A 16,850-nucleotide genomic window follows, 5' to 3' on the forward strand; every position below is an offset into this window, starting at 1 on the left:
CAGGCTCACAACCACCTGCCCCATCGTGGATCCCTCAAACCCAACTGGCTGGGGTTTTATTGAGTCTTGTGAACATCACGTGACTGGCTAAGCCACTCACAACTCAACAGCTCCACAACTATTTTAAAGTAGAACTTTAAATCAGGTGCCCCCTTATTAAAGGGGCAGTAGAACCAACAAAATAACAAATAAAACGTTTGAAAAACTACAGTCAAATTAGTATTTGGTTGCCGGGGGTGGTGATGCACTCTAGTCCCTCCGGCGCCCACCTCTGGCGGAAAGCTGCGAGCGTACCGGTGGACACCGCGTGCTCCATCGCCAGGGACACCTTGGCTCGGATGTAACCACGGAAGAGAGGCAGGCAGTCGGGCTGAACGACCCCCTCTACCGCCCAAACCTGTGAGCATATTCACAGGTGCATACATTACACTTGAGGAAATATAAATCAATGCTTCTTTGATCCCTGAGTTTGTGTTGGGTCCTTTACCTGGGCCACATCTGGCTATTATTTTCTATTACACATGCAAGACCTTTCGCACAGTGCACTGTAAACTCTCTCAGGTTTTCTAGTTTTCAAAGCAGCCACGGCAGACTCTTTGAATAGTGATGGGGCAATGATGGTTCATTCAGTAAAGCGTTGTCAATGAAAGCCAGTCCGCTTCAATTCTGAGATGGTAGACAGAAAGGCTCGCACGTGCACAGCACCGCATCGCGTCTCTCGCCATTTCACGCGCAACGAATTACTCTGAAGCGCAGTGGGTGTTGTATCAATAAGTACAGTAATCACGGTGTACACAGCAAGATCCCACAAAGAGCATCCAGGCGGCTAAGTAGCTGATCGGTTTCTCAGGAGTTGGCAGTGGGAGGAAAATTGACCGATTCCCGCGGGAGCCACTTTCTGCCATTCAGATATTGCCATGAGACCTTCCACATCCACTGGAACTGAGAGTTTAATGTTTCTCCGAAAGACGGCCCCTCCAATAAGACTCGCTCAGAGCCGCACTGCAGACTCAGTGTATATTGGGAAAAGACCTTGGTTAAAAAGATGAAAGAGATTTTATTAACATTTGCAGTGCAATTTCAATTCTTGTTTTTATAAATAGATACTGGATTTTTCACTGCCTTGTATGTATTCTATTGAAAGTAGTATTGAGTTGATTATGTGGTAGTTTATTATACAAGGTCTTGTCACATTCAGTTACACTGCTCTCTCAGCCAGTAATCTCTGTTTATGCACTGGACCTCATCAAATAGCACAGCAGATCTCGTGTACACAAATCTACTTAGAAGAACATAAGAAATAAGAACAGAAGTAGGCCATATGGCCCCTTGAGCCTGCTCCACCATTCAATAAGATCATGGCTGATCTGATCATGGACTCAGCTCCACTTCCCTGCCCGCTCCCCGTAACACTTTATCTCCTTGTCGTTTAAGAAACTGTCTTAAATTTATTCAATGTCCCAGCTTCCACAGCTTGCTGAGGCAGCGAATTCCACAGATTTACAACCCTCTGAGAGAAGAAATTTCTCCTCATCTCAGTTTTGAATGGGCTGCCACTTATTCTAAGATCATGCCCTCTAGTTCTAGTCTCCCCCATCAGTAGAAACATCCTCTCTGCATCTACCTTGTCAAGCCCCCTCATTATCTTATACATCTCGATACGATCACCTCTCAGTCTTCTGAATTCCAATGAGTAGAGGCCCAACCTCCTCAACCTTTCCTCATAAGTCAACCCCCTCATCCCCGGAATCAACCAAGTGAACTTTCTCTGAACTGCCTCCAAAGCAAGTATATCCTTTCGTAAATATGGAAACCAAAACTGCACACAGTATTTCAGGTGTGGCCCCATCAATACCCTGTATAACTGTAACAAGACTTCCCTGCTTTTATACTCCATCCCCTTTGCAATAAAGGCCAAGATACCATTGGCCTTCCTGATCACTTGCTGTACCTGCATACTATCCTTTTGTTTTTCATGCACAAGGACCCCCAGGTCCCGCTGTATTGTTGCACAGAAGGACAAACATTGCTTTTCCAGTTCTCAGATTTCAATTTTGCTTCTCTTCTGATCCTATCCTGAAGTGATTTGTTACCGAATCACTTTACTTGATTAAAATGTTGAGTGAAAGAAAACAAAGACTTCCATTTCTCTAGCACCTTTCATGACATCAGGACATCCCAAAGTGTTTCCCAGCCAATGAAGTACTTTTTGCGCACAGCAAGCTCCGACAAACAGCAATGTGATAATAACCAGATCATCTGTTTTCACTGATGTTGATTGAGGGATAAATATTGGCCCAGGGAGAACTCCCCTGCTCTTCTTTGAATAGTGCTGTAGGATCTTTCACGCCTCATCTGAAAGTTGGCACCTCTGATTGCAGCACCCCCTCAGCACGGTACTGGAGTGTCAGCCTAGATTTTTGTGCTCAAGTTTTGGAGTGGGACTTGAACCCACAATCTTCTGAGTCAGAGGCGAGTGCGCTACCCACTGAGCCACAGCTAAATCACAAAAAGAAATGCAAAATGACTACATTGATAATCAAAGAAAAGGCTGCGTTATCTCCGTGAATGTTTGCTTTACTCTTCTACAGTAAGTCCCAGTCCACTAAACTCAACGTACAGTGGCATTGCACTCACTGGCACATAATGTTCTTCGATTCGCACCTTTTTAAAAAAAAATGTTGACCTGAGATTGAGCTACCTGCAATTGCTTTCCTCCTGTTCTCCCCACTAGAGGTAAAAAAGAGGAGGAGGGAGACACAGGAGGTTTTTATACCCCGGTGAATGATAGGTCCTACCAGTGACCAGAGCTGGGGCAAAGTTGTGGCACCGCTCCCTTCGTCAGACACCCAAACCTGCAGAGCCATGGGTGAATTTTGGCAGGCTCTGTGCAGCCGACAAGGCCCCGCATACTCCCAGTACATAAATTGGAACATTTTGGGCAGTCCATAAGAAAGAAAGACTTGGATTTATATAGCGCCTTTCACGACCACCAGACATCTCAAAGTGCTTTACAGCCAATGAAGTACTTTTGGAGTGTAGTCACTGTTGTAATGTGGGAAATGCGGCAGCCAATTTGCGCACAGCAAGCTTCCACAAACAGCAATATGATAATGACCAGATAATCTGTTTCTGTTGCGTTGATTGCGGGATAAATATTGGCCAGGACACCGGGGAGAACTCTCCTACTCTTCTTCGGAATAGTGCTGTGGGATCTTTTAGGTCAACCTGAGAGAACAGACAGGGCCTCGGTTTAACGTCTCACCCGAGTGCATAATAGGGGGAGGAATTGGCATATCTTGACCTTTACTCTGGTTGAGGTCAGTAACTCATTAATGGAGAAACTTAGAATCAATAGAAATTTAGAGCACAGAAGGAGGCTATTCGGCCCATCGTGTCTGTGCCGGCCGACAAAGAGTTATCCAGCCTAATCTCTCTTTCTAACCTTGGGATAGGACGCTTGCTGCCACTGAGTTATAGAAGTCCACCAGGGTGAAGACCACTGTGCTTTTGACCTTCCCTGTCACGTGCATACGAACAGGAGCAGGCCATTCGGCCCCTTGCGTCTGTTCCGCCAATCAGTGAGCAGTTTTGACAGCAGGAAATGCTTAACCGGTATCCTTTCTTTCTGTTCTGCAGGCTTTACCGGATTGATGTGTCAGACTGACATTGACGAGTGTGCGAGCACCCCCTGCCAGAACGGAGCCAAGTGCATCGACAGGCCCAATGGATACGAGTGCAAATGTGCAGAAGGTAAGCCTGTGAGCTGCTTGTGGGCGGCCAAACACATCCACTCTTGGAACTGTGTACATCCCAGTTACCACGGATGCTGCAAGGGTCCAAAACACTCCCCTGATGGTTCGGTTCAACCTCAGTTCAACGTTGCACCCCCACACTCGAGCCTATCAATTCTCATTGGTTATGCTCTTGCATGAAGAATTGGCCACGGCCTATGGAACTGCAGCTGACGAGAGTCAGTGGGGAATAGAATTATTTTTCTATTGACTACAATTGCTAAGAAACTCATAATTGGAGGGAGAGGGGTGAACGTAAAGCTAACTTGTCCTTAAATACTGCAGAGAATGACCAAACACTAAAGAAAATAGTTTTTTCTGCTAATTTTTCTCTCCCTCCTCCCCTCCCCACCCAACCCCCAAGGCGCAGCCTCATGCTGGCTCAATAGGTCCAGATCACCCTCCAGTAACTCGCCCAAGTGAGAATGGGCAGTGAGCTTCAGAGGCTATTCCACCACGGAAGGCAACCTGATCCCCTCTCCTCTCCTGATGCCACATCCACATTGCCCGTGCTCAGATCAGGGGTTAATCCTGTGATGGCTTGGTGTCATATTTGACCCAGAAATTAGCTTTCAACCACATACCCGCTGCATAACTAAGACTGCCTATTTCTGTCTCCGCCCTGCCTCAGCTCATCAGCAGCTGAAGCCCTCATCCATGTCTTTGATACCTCTAGACTTGACTATTCCAACGCACTCCTGGCTGGCCTCCCACATTCTACCCTATGTAAACTAGAGGTGATCCAAAACTCGGCTCCCCATGTCCTAACTCGCACCAAGGCCCGTTCACCCATCACCCCTGTTCTCGCTGACCTACATTGGCTCCCGGTTAAGCAATGCCTCGATTTCAAAACTCTCGTTCTTGTTTCCAATCCCTCCATGGCCCTCGCCACTCCCTATCTCTGTAATCTCCTCCAGCCCCACAATATCCCAGAGATGTCTGCGCTCCTCTAATTCTTCCCTCCTGAGTATCCCTGATTATAATCGCTCAACCATTGGTGGCTGTGCCTTCTGTTGCCTGGGCCCAAAGCATAGAACTCGCTCCCTAAACCTCTCCGCCTCTCTACCTCTCCTCCTTCAAGACACTCATTAAAACCTTCCTCTTTGACCAAGCTTTTGGTCACCTGGGCTAATTTCTACTTATGTGGCTCGGTGTCAAATTTTAATCGCACAATACTCCTGTGAATTATCTTGGGATGTTTCACTACGTTAACGGCGCTATATAAATACAAGTTGTTGTTGTCTTGAGTACCATACTGGCCACTCAGGCAGTGCTGGAGTAATGCAGTGGGTTTGTCTGAAATGTAAACCATGATGCGCTCCTACAATCTTTATTAAATGGGGTACATTTTTCTCAGTGGTTCCTAGTCACTACACCCTGAGCGCTGTTACACAACCCAACACCGTGATTGACAGGCCAGAGTGCAAGGCGCTCAGAAATAAAGAGGCAATTTCTTTTGTATTTTTGTAGCCGGGCCTAAGTAGCTGATATTTCTCCTCCTGGCATTATTTCATCGAATGAAACTATTAAGGATAGAGTGGTATACACACATGAACCGTAGCCGCCTTTCCTCAAATCTCAAAATCAAGGAGACAGCAAGAGAAAAACTTGGGCCTACGTTGAACTTGAAGTGCTGTTCCTGCCACATAATTAACACCCCTTAAATTACTTGGAATTCCAGCTTATAATGCAATGATTTCCCTGATTCCAGTCGGGTGGCTGGTTAGCGAGAAGCCTCTTGCCCAATTTTCAGAAGATGTTACATTTGTCCACGGACGATTTGAAGAAAAATAAAACCGTGTGAGGGGACTGACACTAACAGGGCCCTTCAGCAGATAAAGCTGTATTGTTTGGGGCAGCCTGATTAGTATTCACAGGATCTGGACCCAGGCACCAGGGAAGCCTATTGGATATGATGTCTATTGTGTGGCCAGCTCATAGAATATTCCGTTGAACAATAGCAGGTTTGTGCTATTTTTTCCACCGACCCCCTTTTTTTTTTTACTCCCTGCAACAGGGCCTCAGATCAGTCCTGAGGTGGTGCTCAGAGAGAATGTGAGAACCAATTTTTCTGTGTGTCTGTCTGTCGGGCACCAGCACTGAAATGGGAGACAAAAATAAAACACGTTTCGCAAATAGGTTAGAAACCATTCTAAAAGGAATGCAGCTCGAGATCTTTTGACTATAAGAGATATCTATATACATGCGGGGTTCGGATCCTGATAGGATATAACCATCCGTGCCTTTGTTACCTCTAGACTTGACTATTCCAACGCACTCCTGGCTGGCCCCCCACATTCTACCCTACGTAAACTAGAAGTGATCCAAAACTCGGCTGCCCCGTGTCCTAACCCTCACCAAGTCCCGCTCACCCATCACTCCCTGTGCTCGCTGCCCCGTGTCCTGACCCTCACCAAGTCCCGCTCACCCATCACCCCCTGTGCTCGCTGGCCCGGGTCCTAATTTGCACCGAGTCCCGCTCACCCACCACCCCCTGTGCTCGCTGACCTACATTGGCTTCCGGTGAAACAACGTCTCGATTTCAAAATTCTCATCCTCGTTTTTAAATCCCTCCATAGCCCTCGCCCCTCCCTATCTCTGTAATCTCCTCCAGCCCCACAATCCCCCGAGATGTCTGTGTTCCTCTAATTCTGCCCTCCTGAGCATCCCTGATTATAATCGCTCCACCATCGGTGGCCGTGCCTTCTGTTGCCTCGGCCCCAAGCTCTGGAACTCCCTCCCTAAACCTCTCCACCAATTTCCTCCTTCAAGACGCTCCTTAAAATCTACCTCTTTGACCAAGCTTTTGGTCACCTGCCCGAATTTCTACTTGTGCGGCTCAGTGTCAATCATTTTAATCTCATACTACTCCTGTGAAGCACCTTGGGACGTTTCACTCCAGTAAAGGCGCCATATAAATCCAAGTGGTTGTTGTACAGGTACAATTGATGTGCTGCAAGGGTTTAACCTGTTGGGTTAGTGGGTAAATGCACGGTGTGTTGTGCGACTGAGCCAAGGGAACTTTGCCCAATAATTAATTCCCGTTCTGCAGAACTTAGCAGGTTCTCCCCCTCCCATCTTCCATTTTCCTTGCCTCTCGGTTTCCCTAGTGTCCAGTAACGATGGTGTCACTTCACATGAATCTTACCCCCAGACAGAGCAAGTGGTTCAAAAATAAAATACTGCCGATGCTGGAATCTGAAATAAAACCAGAAAATACTGGAAATCTCAGTGGGTCAGGCAGCATCTGTGGGGAGAGAAACAGAGTTAACCTTTCGGGTCGATGCCTCTCCGTCAGAACCGGCGAAAGTTCGAAATGAACAGATTCTTAAGGAGCACTGAAAGGGGGAGGGGAGGAAAGAACAAAAGGGAAGGTCTGTGATAGGGTGGAAGACAGGAGAGATTAGAGAGACAAAAGGGATGATGGGCCGACTTAACATGGCAATGGCAGAAGTTAGAACAAGATGAGTCCAGATAGGGTGTGAATGGCAGAATAATTACCAGCTGCCATGGGAGACAGAGAGTGAATACATCGGATCCGGGGGAGGGTTTAAAAAAAAAAGTTTTGCTGGCATGACAAGCTGGGGACAGCAGCCTGAACCCCCATTCTGCACTCACCACTCAGTTCCCCCTTCCCTCAGCATAGCATCCCACCGACGAGGGGCATCAGCCCAACCTACAGGACCCCCAGTATGCAGCACCCTCTCTCACTGTTCCCAGCCCCAGAACCCAAAACCAAACAAGCTGTCTCCTTCCTCTCCCCACCCCCTATCACCAGCATGCTAGCATAGTGGTTATGTTACTGGACTGGTACTCCAGAGGCCGGGACTAATGATCTGGGGACATAAGTTCAAATCCCACCACGGTGGCTGGGGAATGTAAATTCAGTTAATTAAAAAGAAAAGATAGTATCAGTACTGGTGACCATGATTGTTGTAAAAACCCATCTGGTTCACTAATGTCCTTTTGGGAAGGAAATCTGCCGTCCTTACCAAGTATGGCCTATATGAGACTCCACAGCAACGTGGTTGACTCTTAACTGCCCTCAGAAATGACCCAGCGAGACACTCAGTTGTTCCAGGGCAATTAGGGATGGCCAATAAATGCTGGCCTTGACGCCCACATCCCATGAATGAATTTAAAAAAAAAACAGCATTCCTTCCAATACCAAATGAACAGGATGTACGGATGCACTCGACCTGCAAGTACTGTGTAATCTAAATGGGCAATGACTCCATAAAAAAATTACATGGGGATGTACACTTTCATAAAATGTGTGCACCTATTTAGCAGGTGTGAGCTAGGTGTGCAACACATGGGGATTTACACACTGCACGTCGGCAGGGATTCGAAGCCTGGGCATCAGATGACACCATTCAGACTGAAACACCAGTATTTGGTTATTACGGCCTTTCCAAACCCAATTCCAAACAAATAATTGTTCTGATAATGAGCATGTCTAATCAATACCAACTGGTGAACATGAGACCGCAACCAACTCCCAGGATGTCCATAGACCCCCAGAGCTTCTGATTTGTAACGCCATCCAAACTTCTCAATTGAATTACTGCCTTGCATCCACTGACGGCTGGGGTTCATACCCTGTGCCTTAAATATAATCTACTGGCCCACGTTTTACGCTATGTTTTGGAGCCTCAGAGATTGAATGCAACCCCCAAGATGCGAGATCACATCTGTGCTCAGCAGTCTGTCACTGAGAGGGTGAATTCCCTCTCCCTGCAACAGTAATGTGATTCTCCAGAACCTCTTTCCTTACAAGGAGGGTAAATGAAAGAAGGACTTGCATTTATATAGCGCAACCCGCGACCTCAGGTTGTCCTAAAGCGCTTTACAGCCAACGAAGGACTTTTGAAGAGTTGTAATGTAGGAAAGTAAGATTACATTCATGTTTCCATTTGTGACCGTGCAGTTTCCTGGTTTCCGTCACACTGTTTGAATGTTCTGGACACCGCTACACGCAGCTTGGCTCTTTGACTGCCTCCTTCACTGAGATAGTCAGCAAGAAATCCAGTCGGGAATTCGGAAAAAGATTCTTTACCCAGAGAGTGGTGAGAATGTGGAACTCGCTGCCACAGGGAGTGTTTGAAGCGAATAGTATCGATGCATTTAAGGGGAGGCTCGACAAGCATAAGAAGAGAGAAGGGAATAGAGGGTCTTACGGATTGAGTGAGATGAAAGACAGGAGGAGGCTCGAGTGGAGCATTGACTGGTTGGGTCGAATGGTCTGTTTCTGTGCCATATATCTTATGTAATCCTTTGCAACTTACCTGGACCATTTTTTGGGTGTTTTTCCACCCCCCCCCCCCCTCACTGCAGGTTTTGAGGGGAAGCTGTGTGAGAGGAATATTGATGACTGCAACCCTGACCCCTGCCACCATGGCAGCTGTGCCGACGGCATTGCCAGCTTCACGTGCCAGTGTGAGCTGGGCTACACCGGCTACCGCTGCGAGAACCAGATCAACGAGTGCCACAGCAATCCGTGCCAGAACGCCGGCAAATGCATCGACCTGGTCAACAAATACCTGTGTCGCTGCCAACAGGGGACCTCAGGTAAAAAAACCATCACGCCTCAGCCTACTCTTCTGCACTTACTTTCTCATTTTAGATCATCGCATAACTTTCACTTGTAATGTATTTGCTTCATGGGTTCTTTGCTTAAGAATTCGTAGCAACACATTGCTATTAAGAACTAGTCAGTTTATTAGCAAAAGGTTTAACAATCACACTACACATTACCAGTTCATCCACCAGGCTCATAACCACCTGCCTCATCCTAGATCCCCTGACCCCAACTGGTTGGGGTTTTATTGAGCTTTGTCATCATCATCATAGGCAGTCCCTCGAAGCGAGGATGACTTGCTTCCACACTGAAAAGGGATGAGTTCACAGGTGTTTCAATGAAGGACCTAATATTCCGGATCCCGAACCACATTCTGAAGGGTGGAAGATGCCTGTGCGTGGATTTTTTTAACGTCTAGTGACCGTTGCACACCAGCCACCACACGGGCTTGACAGAGCTAGGTCTTGGTCCAGTGGCAAGGATTAACCAAGATGACTGGAGACCTGCTCTGCTGCATGGACCAAATGTGCACATATCACAGTTTGCGCCGGCCCTCGCCTCTCCTGGGCCCCGATCACGTCCCTCTACGAACTCTTGCCGCTCCTTCGCCCTGACCTCGCCACTCCTGCCCGCACTGCAATCAGCTGTCGCCCTCCTGCAGCGGCACGCACTGCTCCCTGCAGTGGTATTCCACCGCACACTGCTCCCTCTAATGGCCCCGGCCTGCTGATGGTCTTGCAGGCTGGGACCACGCCGATTTCCGGGCCAGGCCGCCGCACGCTGCTCCCTCTAATGGCCTTGTGAACATCACGTGACTGGCTAAGCCACTCCTAACTCAACAGCTCTACCAGCCTGTGAGCATGCTCACGGGTGCATACATTACATCACTATTCCGTGGTCGAACGAGTGGCTGGCCGTGCCCCGGGATGCCCAAACGTTACTCTTTAACTACCCTCTAGGTAGTGCACAAGACCAATGCAGAGAGGACCTCGCTTGCACCCCATGTGGTCTCGCATTTCCAGCCCTGCCAGCCACCCCTCGAAAACTAACCCACGGCAGGAGATACTTCAGGATTCAACTCCGAGCTCCGAACTTAACTTGCCCCAGCTGTAAAACCGTGGATTAAGCTCCCTGGACTGTAGTTTAATTGTGATCACCAGGATTCGGTGAATGGGGGTCTGTGAAGGTTTCAGGCTGTGCCCACCTCAACTGTGACAATCACCCTGCAGTGCAATTACAGATTTTTCTATCTCCAATCTTGGTTTTGTCTTAACAAGAGCATTTTTAATGAATCAGAATGGAATATTGGTGGCTACGTGACTGCCACTGTTGTGTGATGGGAGTGATTTGAAAAGGAAGATAGAAAGACTTGCATTTATACAGCGCCTTTCACGACCACCGGACATCTCGATGTGCTTTACAGCCAATGAAGCACTTTCGGGGTGTAGTCACTGTTGTAATGTAGGAAACACAGCAGTCAATTTGTGCACAGCAAGCTCCCACAAACTGCGGTGTGATAATGACCAGATAATCTGTTTTTGTGATGTTGATTGAGGGATAATTACTGGCCCCAGGGATAACTCCCCTGCTCTTCTTCGAAATGGTGCCATCTTTTACATCCACCTGAGAGAATAGACGGGGCCTCGGTTTAACGTCTCATCCAAAAGATGGCACCTCCGACAGTGCGGTGCTCCCTCAGCCTATATTTTTGTGCTCAAGTCCCTGGAGTGGGACTTGAACCCACAACCTTCTGACCCACAGGCGAGAGCGCTACCCACTGAGCCACGGCTGACACTGTTGAGTTGATCAATTCAGTGTATTGTACCATATTAAACTGTACCGCTTGCACGTAATTTTTTGAGGGACCATATTGACTCAAAGTGTTACATAAGCCTCTTAGTAGCGCTGTTGCCGGATTGTATTATGGGATGGCGGAATCTTGCTTGCTTTTTCCCATGATGCTATTTCGGTGCTTCATTGCCATTTGTCTCGTTGACTTCAGGTGTCAACTGCGAGATTAACCATGATGACTGTGCCAGCCAGCCCTGCGATTATGGGATATGCAAGGACAGCATCAACCACTACGATTGCATCTGCAAGCCAGGCTTCACAGGTGAGCACAAGCCACGGCTCGATTTCAAAATCCCTCCATGGCCTCGCCCCTCCCTATCCCTGTAATCTCCCCCAGCCCCGAGATGCCTGCGCTCCTCTAATTCTGCCTTCCCAAGCATCCCTGATTATAATCGCTCCACCACCACTGTCCGTGCCCTCTGTCACCTGGGCCCCAGTCTCGGGAACTCCCTGCCGAAACCTCTCCACCTCTCGACCTCTCTTTCCTCTATTAAGACGCTCCTTAAAACCCACCCCTTTCAAATGCCCTAATTTCTTCTTGTGTGGTTCGGTGTCACATTTATTTGTTTTGTCTTTATAACGCTCCTGTGACGCGCCTTGGGATGTTTTACTACATTGTTGATAAGCTGTTGTCAGTATCCCAGCTCGCGCACTGCCTGCTCCACGCCTCACGCATGTCCGGTCCACGGGTTTGCGTTCTACGATTAACGACCTTTTCTGAGACATCGTTCACTGAACAACGCGAGCATGCAAGGCCTTTGGTTGGCTCCGGAGATGTTGCCCGTACATTTGCGCGCTGCTGATGGAGTCTGTTGATTCTAGTGCTCTCTTAGTGCGTAAGAAAGAAATGTCGCTTGCTTCTTTCATAGAAACATAGAAAATAGATGCAGGAGTAGGCAATTCGGCCCTTCGAGCCTGCACCACCATTCAATAAGATCATGGCTGATCATTCACCTCAGTACCCCTTTCCTGCTTTCTCTCCATACCCCTCGATCCCTGTAAGGACCATATCTAACTCCCTCTTGAATATATCCAGTGAACTGGCATCAACAACTCTCTGCGGCAGGGAATTCCACAGGTTAACAACTCTCTGAGTGAAGAAGTTTCTCCTCATCTCAGTCCTAAATGGCCTACCCCTTATCCTAAGATTGTGTCCCCTGGTTCTGGACTTCCCCATCATCGGGAACATTCTTCCTGTATCTAACCTGTCCCGTCCCGTCAGAATTTTATACGTTTCTATGAGATCCCCTCTCATCCAGTGAATACAGGCCCAGTTGATCCAGTCTCTCCTCATACATCAGTCCAGCCATTCCTGGAATCAGTCTGGTGAACCTTCGCTGCACTCCCTCAATAGCAAGAACGTCCTTCCTCAGATTAGGAGACCAAAACTGAACACAATATTCTAGATAAGGCCTCACCAAAGCCCTGTACAACTGCAGTAAGACCTCCCTGCTCCTATACTCAAATCCCCTAGCTATGAAGGCCAACATGCCATTTGCCGCCTTCACCGCCTGCTGTACCTGCATGTCAACTTTTAGTGACTGATGAACCATGGCACCCAGGTCTCGTTGCACCTCCCCTTTTCCTAATCTACCGCCATTCAGATAATAATCTGCCTTCGTGTTATTGCCTCCAAAGTGGATAACCTCACATTTATCCACATTATATTGCATCTGTCATGCATTTGCCCACTCACCTAACCTGTCCAAATCACCCTGCAGCTTCTAAGCGTCCTCCTCACAGCTCACACCGCCATCCAGTTTAGTGTCATCTGCAAACTTGGAGATATTACATTCAATTCCTTCATCCAAATCATTAATGTATATTGTAAAGAGCTGGGGTCCCAACACTGAGCCCTGCGGCACTCCACTCGTCACTGCCTCCCATTCCGAAAAGGACCCGTTTATCCCGACTCTCTGCTTTCTGTCTGCCAACCAATTCTCTATCCACGCCAGTACATTAAACCCATACAATGTACTTTGATGTTGTACACCAGTCTCTTATGTGGGACCTTGTCAAAGGCCTTTTGAAAGTCCAAATACACCACATCCACTGGTTCTCCCTTGTCCACTCTACTAATTACATCCTCAAAAAATTCCAGAAGATTTGTCAAGCATGATTTCCCTTTCATAAATCCATGCTGACTTGGACCAATCGTGTCACTGCTTTCCAAATGCGCTGCTATTTCATCCTTAATAAATTGATTCCAACATTTTCCCCACTACTGCTGTCAGGCTAACCGGTCTATAATTACCCGTTTTCTCTCTCCCTCCTTTTTTATAAAGTGGTGTTACATTAGCTACCCTCCAGTCCATAGGAAATCACCAATGCATCCACTATTTCTAGGGTCACTTCCTTAAGTACTCTGGGATGCAGACAATCAGGCCCCGGGGATTTATCGGCCTTCAATCCCATCAATTTCCCCACACAATTTCCCTCCTAATAAGGATATCCTTCAGTTCCTCCTCCTCTCTAGACCCTCGGTCCCCTAGTACATCCGGAAAGTTATTTGTGTCTTCCTTCGTGAAGACAGAACCAAAGTATTTGTTCAATTGGTCTGCCATTTCTTTGTTCCACATTATAAATTCACCTGAGTCCGACTGCAAGGGACCTACGTTTGTCTTCACTAATCTTTTTCTCTTCACATATCTATATAAGATTTTGCAGTCAGTTTTTATGTTCCCGGCAAGCTTCCTCTCGTACTCTATTTTCCCTCTCCTACTCTATTTTCCCTCTCCTAGTCAAACCCTTTGTCCTCCTCTGCTGAATTCTAAATTTCTCCCAGTCCTCAGGTTTGCTGCTTTTTTTGGCCAATTTATATGCCTCTTCCTTGGATCTAACACTATCCCTAATTTCCCTTGTTAGACACGGTTGAGCAATCTTCCCTGTTTTATTTTTACTCTAGACAGGAATGTACAATTGTTGAAGTTCATCCATGTGATCTATAAATGTTTGCCATTGCCTATCCACCGTCAACCCTTTAAGTTTCATTTGCCAGTCTATTCTAGCCAATTCACGCCTCATGCCATCGAAGTTACCTTTCCTTAAGTTCAGGACCCTAGTCTCTGAATTAACTGTGTCATTCTCCATCTTAATAAAGAATTCTACCATATTATGGTCACTCTTCCCCAAGGGGCCTCGCACAACAAGATTGTTAATTAGTCCTTTCTCATTATACATCACCCAGTCTAGGATGGCCAGCTCTCTAGTTGGTTCCTCGACATATTGGTCAAGAAAACTATCCCTAATACACTCCAGAAAATTCTCCTCCACCGTATTGCTACCAGTTTGGTTAGCCCAATCTATATGTAAATTAAAGTCGCCCATGATAACTGCTGTACCTTTATTGCACACATCCCTAATTTCTTGTTTGATGCTGTCCCCAACCTCACTACTACTGTTTGGTGGCCTGTACACAACTCCCACCAGCGTTTTCTGCCCTTTGGTATTCCGTAGTTCCACCCATACCGATTCCACATCATCCAAGCCAATGTCCTTCCTTACTATTGCATTAATTTCCTCTTTAACCAGCAACACCACCCCACCTCCTTTTCCTCTCTGTTTATCCTCCCTAAATGTTGAATACTCCTGGATGTTGAGTTCCCAGCCCTGGTCATCCTGGAGTCATGTCTCTGCGATGTCAATTACATCATATCCATTAACTGCTATCTGTGCAGTTAATTCGTCCACCTTATTCCGAATACTCCTCGCATTGAGGCACAGAGCCTTCAGGCTTGTCTTTTTAACACACTTTGCCCCTTTAGAATTTTGCTGTAATGTGGCTCTTTTTATTTTTTGCCTTGGATTTCTCTGCTACCCTGCACTTTTACTATTCTCCTTTCTATCTTTTGCCTCTATCTCCCTTTTATTTCCCTCTGCTACCCTGAATAGGTTCCCATCCCCCTGCCATATTAGTTTTAACTCCTCCCATCCCCCTGCCATATTAGTTTTAACTCCTCCCCATCAGCACTAGCAAACACTCCCACTCGGACATTGGTTCTGGTCCTGCCTAGGTGCAGACCGTCCGGTTTGTACTGGTCCCACCTACCCTAGAACCGGTCCCAATGTCCCAGGAATTTGAATCCCTCCCTTCTGCACCACTCCTCAAGCCACGCATTCATCTGAGCTATCCAGCGATTCCTACTCTGACTAGCATGTGGCACTGGTAGCAATCCTGAGATTACTACTTTTGAGGTCCTACTTTTTAATTTGGCTCCAAGCTCCCTAAATTATTCTTGTAGGACCTCATCCCGTTTTTTACCTGTATTGTTGGTACCTATATGCACCACGACAACTGGCTGTTCATCCTCCCTTTTCAGAATGTCCTGCACCAGCTCCGAGACATCCTTGACCGTTACACCAGGGAGGCAACATACCATCCTGGAGTCTCGGTTGCGGCCGCAGAAACGCCTATCTATTCCCCTTACAATTGAAGCCCCTATCACTGTCGCTCTCCCACTCTTTTTCCTGCCCTCCTGTGCAGCAGAGCCACCCACGGTGCCATGAACTTGGCCGCTGCTGTCTTCCCCTGAAAAGTCACCACCCCCCCAACTGTACCCAAAGCGGTGTATCTGTTTTGCAGGGGGATTACCACAAGGGACCCCAGCACTACCTTCCTTGCACTGCTCTTCCTGTTGGTCACCCATTTACTATCTGGCTGTGTACCGTTTACCTGCTGTGAGACCAACTCGCTAAACGTGCTATTCACATCATTCTCAGCATCGTGCATGCTCCAGAGTGAATCCACCCGCAGCTCCAGTGCCGCAATGCGGTCTGTCAGGATCTGCAGGCGGATGCACTTCCCACACACGTAGTCGTCGGGGACACTGGAAGTGTCCCTGAGTTCCTACATAGTACAGGAGGAGCATAATACGTGTCCGAGCTCTCCTGCCATGACTTAACCCTTGGATTAACTTAATTGGGCAATAAAATGTTAAAAGGTTACTTGCTGATAAAGAAATCGAAAAACTACTTACCAATCACCTACCTCCTTGGCTGTGACGTCACCTTTCAATTTCTTTCTACTTTTTTGCCTTCTGTCCCTGCTGCAGCTGCACAAGCACGCCTCTCCGACTCAGCAACTGCCGCTGGGCCTATTTACCGGCCTCCCCACGCTGCCTCCCCGACTCACCAACTAACTGCCTCTCCCTTTCAGGCCCGCAGTGCAACCTTGAGATAAACGAGTGTGCGTCGAGCCCGTGTCGGAATGGCGGCACCTGCATCGACGGTGAAGACAGCTTCTCCTGCCTGTGTCCGGACGGGTACCACGACCCACTGTGTTACTCTGAGGTGGACGAATGCAGCAGCAGCCCCTGCGTGCACGGGAATTGTCATGACGACATCAATGGGTAAGGCAACCAGAAAACCAAGCGCTGGGAGATTACCCGCTAGTTTTGCTCCTGTTTTCAGTTTCTTTTTACTTTTGTTGACTTCAGTGGTCAGTAAAATTCTGTGTCTCCCTCTTTCTCTCTCTGTGTCTCCCTCTTTCTCTCTCTGTGTCTCCCTCTTTCTCTCCCTGTGTCTCCCTGTGTCTCCCTCTTTCTCTCTCTGTGTCTCCCTCTTTCTCTCTCTGTGTCTCCCTCTTTCTCTCTCTGTGTCTCCCTCTTTCTCTCCCTGTGTCTCCC

General features: G+C 47.7%; 1 protein-coding gene across 1 annotated transcript in view; it reads left to right on the top strand.

Moving 5' to 3' along the window:
- Positions 1–16,850, top strand: part of notch3 (notch receptor 3) — a 182,123-nt gene that overhangs the window by 119,002 nt on the left and 46,271 nt on the right. Inside the window, exons 10-13 of the mRNA XM_070867215.1 lie at positions 3,640–3,753; positions 9,132–9,365; positions 11,378–11,488; positions 16,382–16,574. Of these exons, the coding sequence (XP_070723316.1) occupies positions 3,640–3,753; positions 9,132–9,365; positions 11,378–11,488; positions 16,382–16,574 (652 nt within the window). The remainder of the gene's footprint in view (positions 1–3,639; positions 3,754–9,131; positions 9,366–11,377; positions 11,489–16,381; positions 16,575–16,850) is intronic.

Source organism: Pristiophorus japonicus, chromosome 24, assembly GCF_044704955.1.
Source record: "Pristiophorus japonicus isolate sPriJap1 chromosome 24, sPriJap1.hap1, whole genome shotgun sequence".
Taxonomy (NCBI): Eukaryota; Metazoa; Chordata; class Chondrichthyes; family Pristiophoridae; genus Pristiophorus; species Pristiophorus japonicus.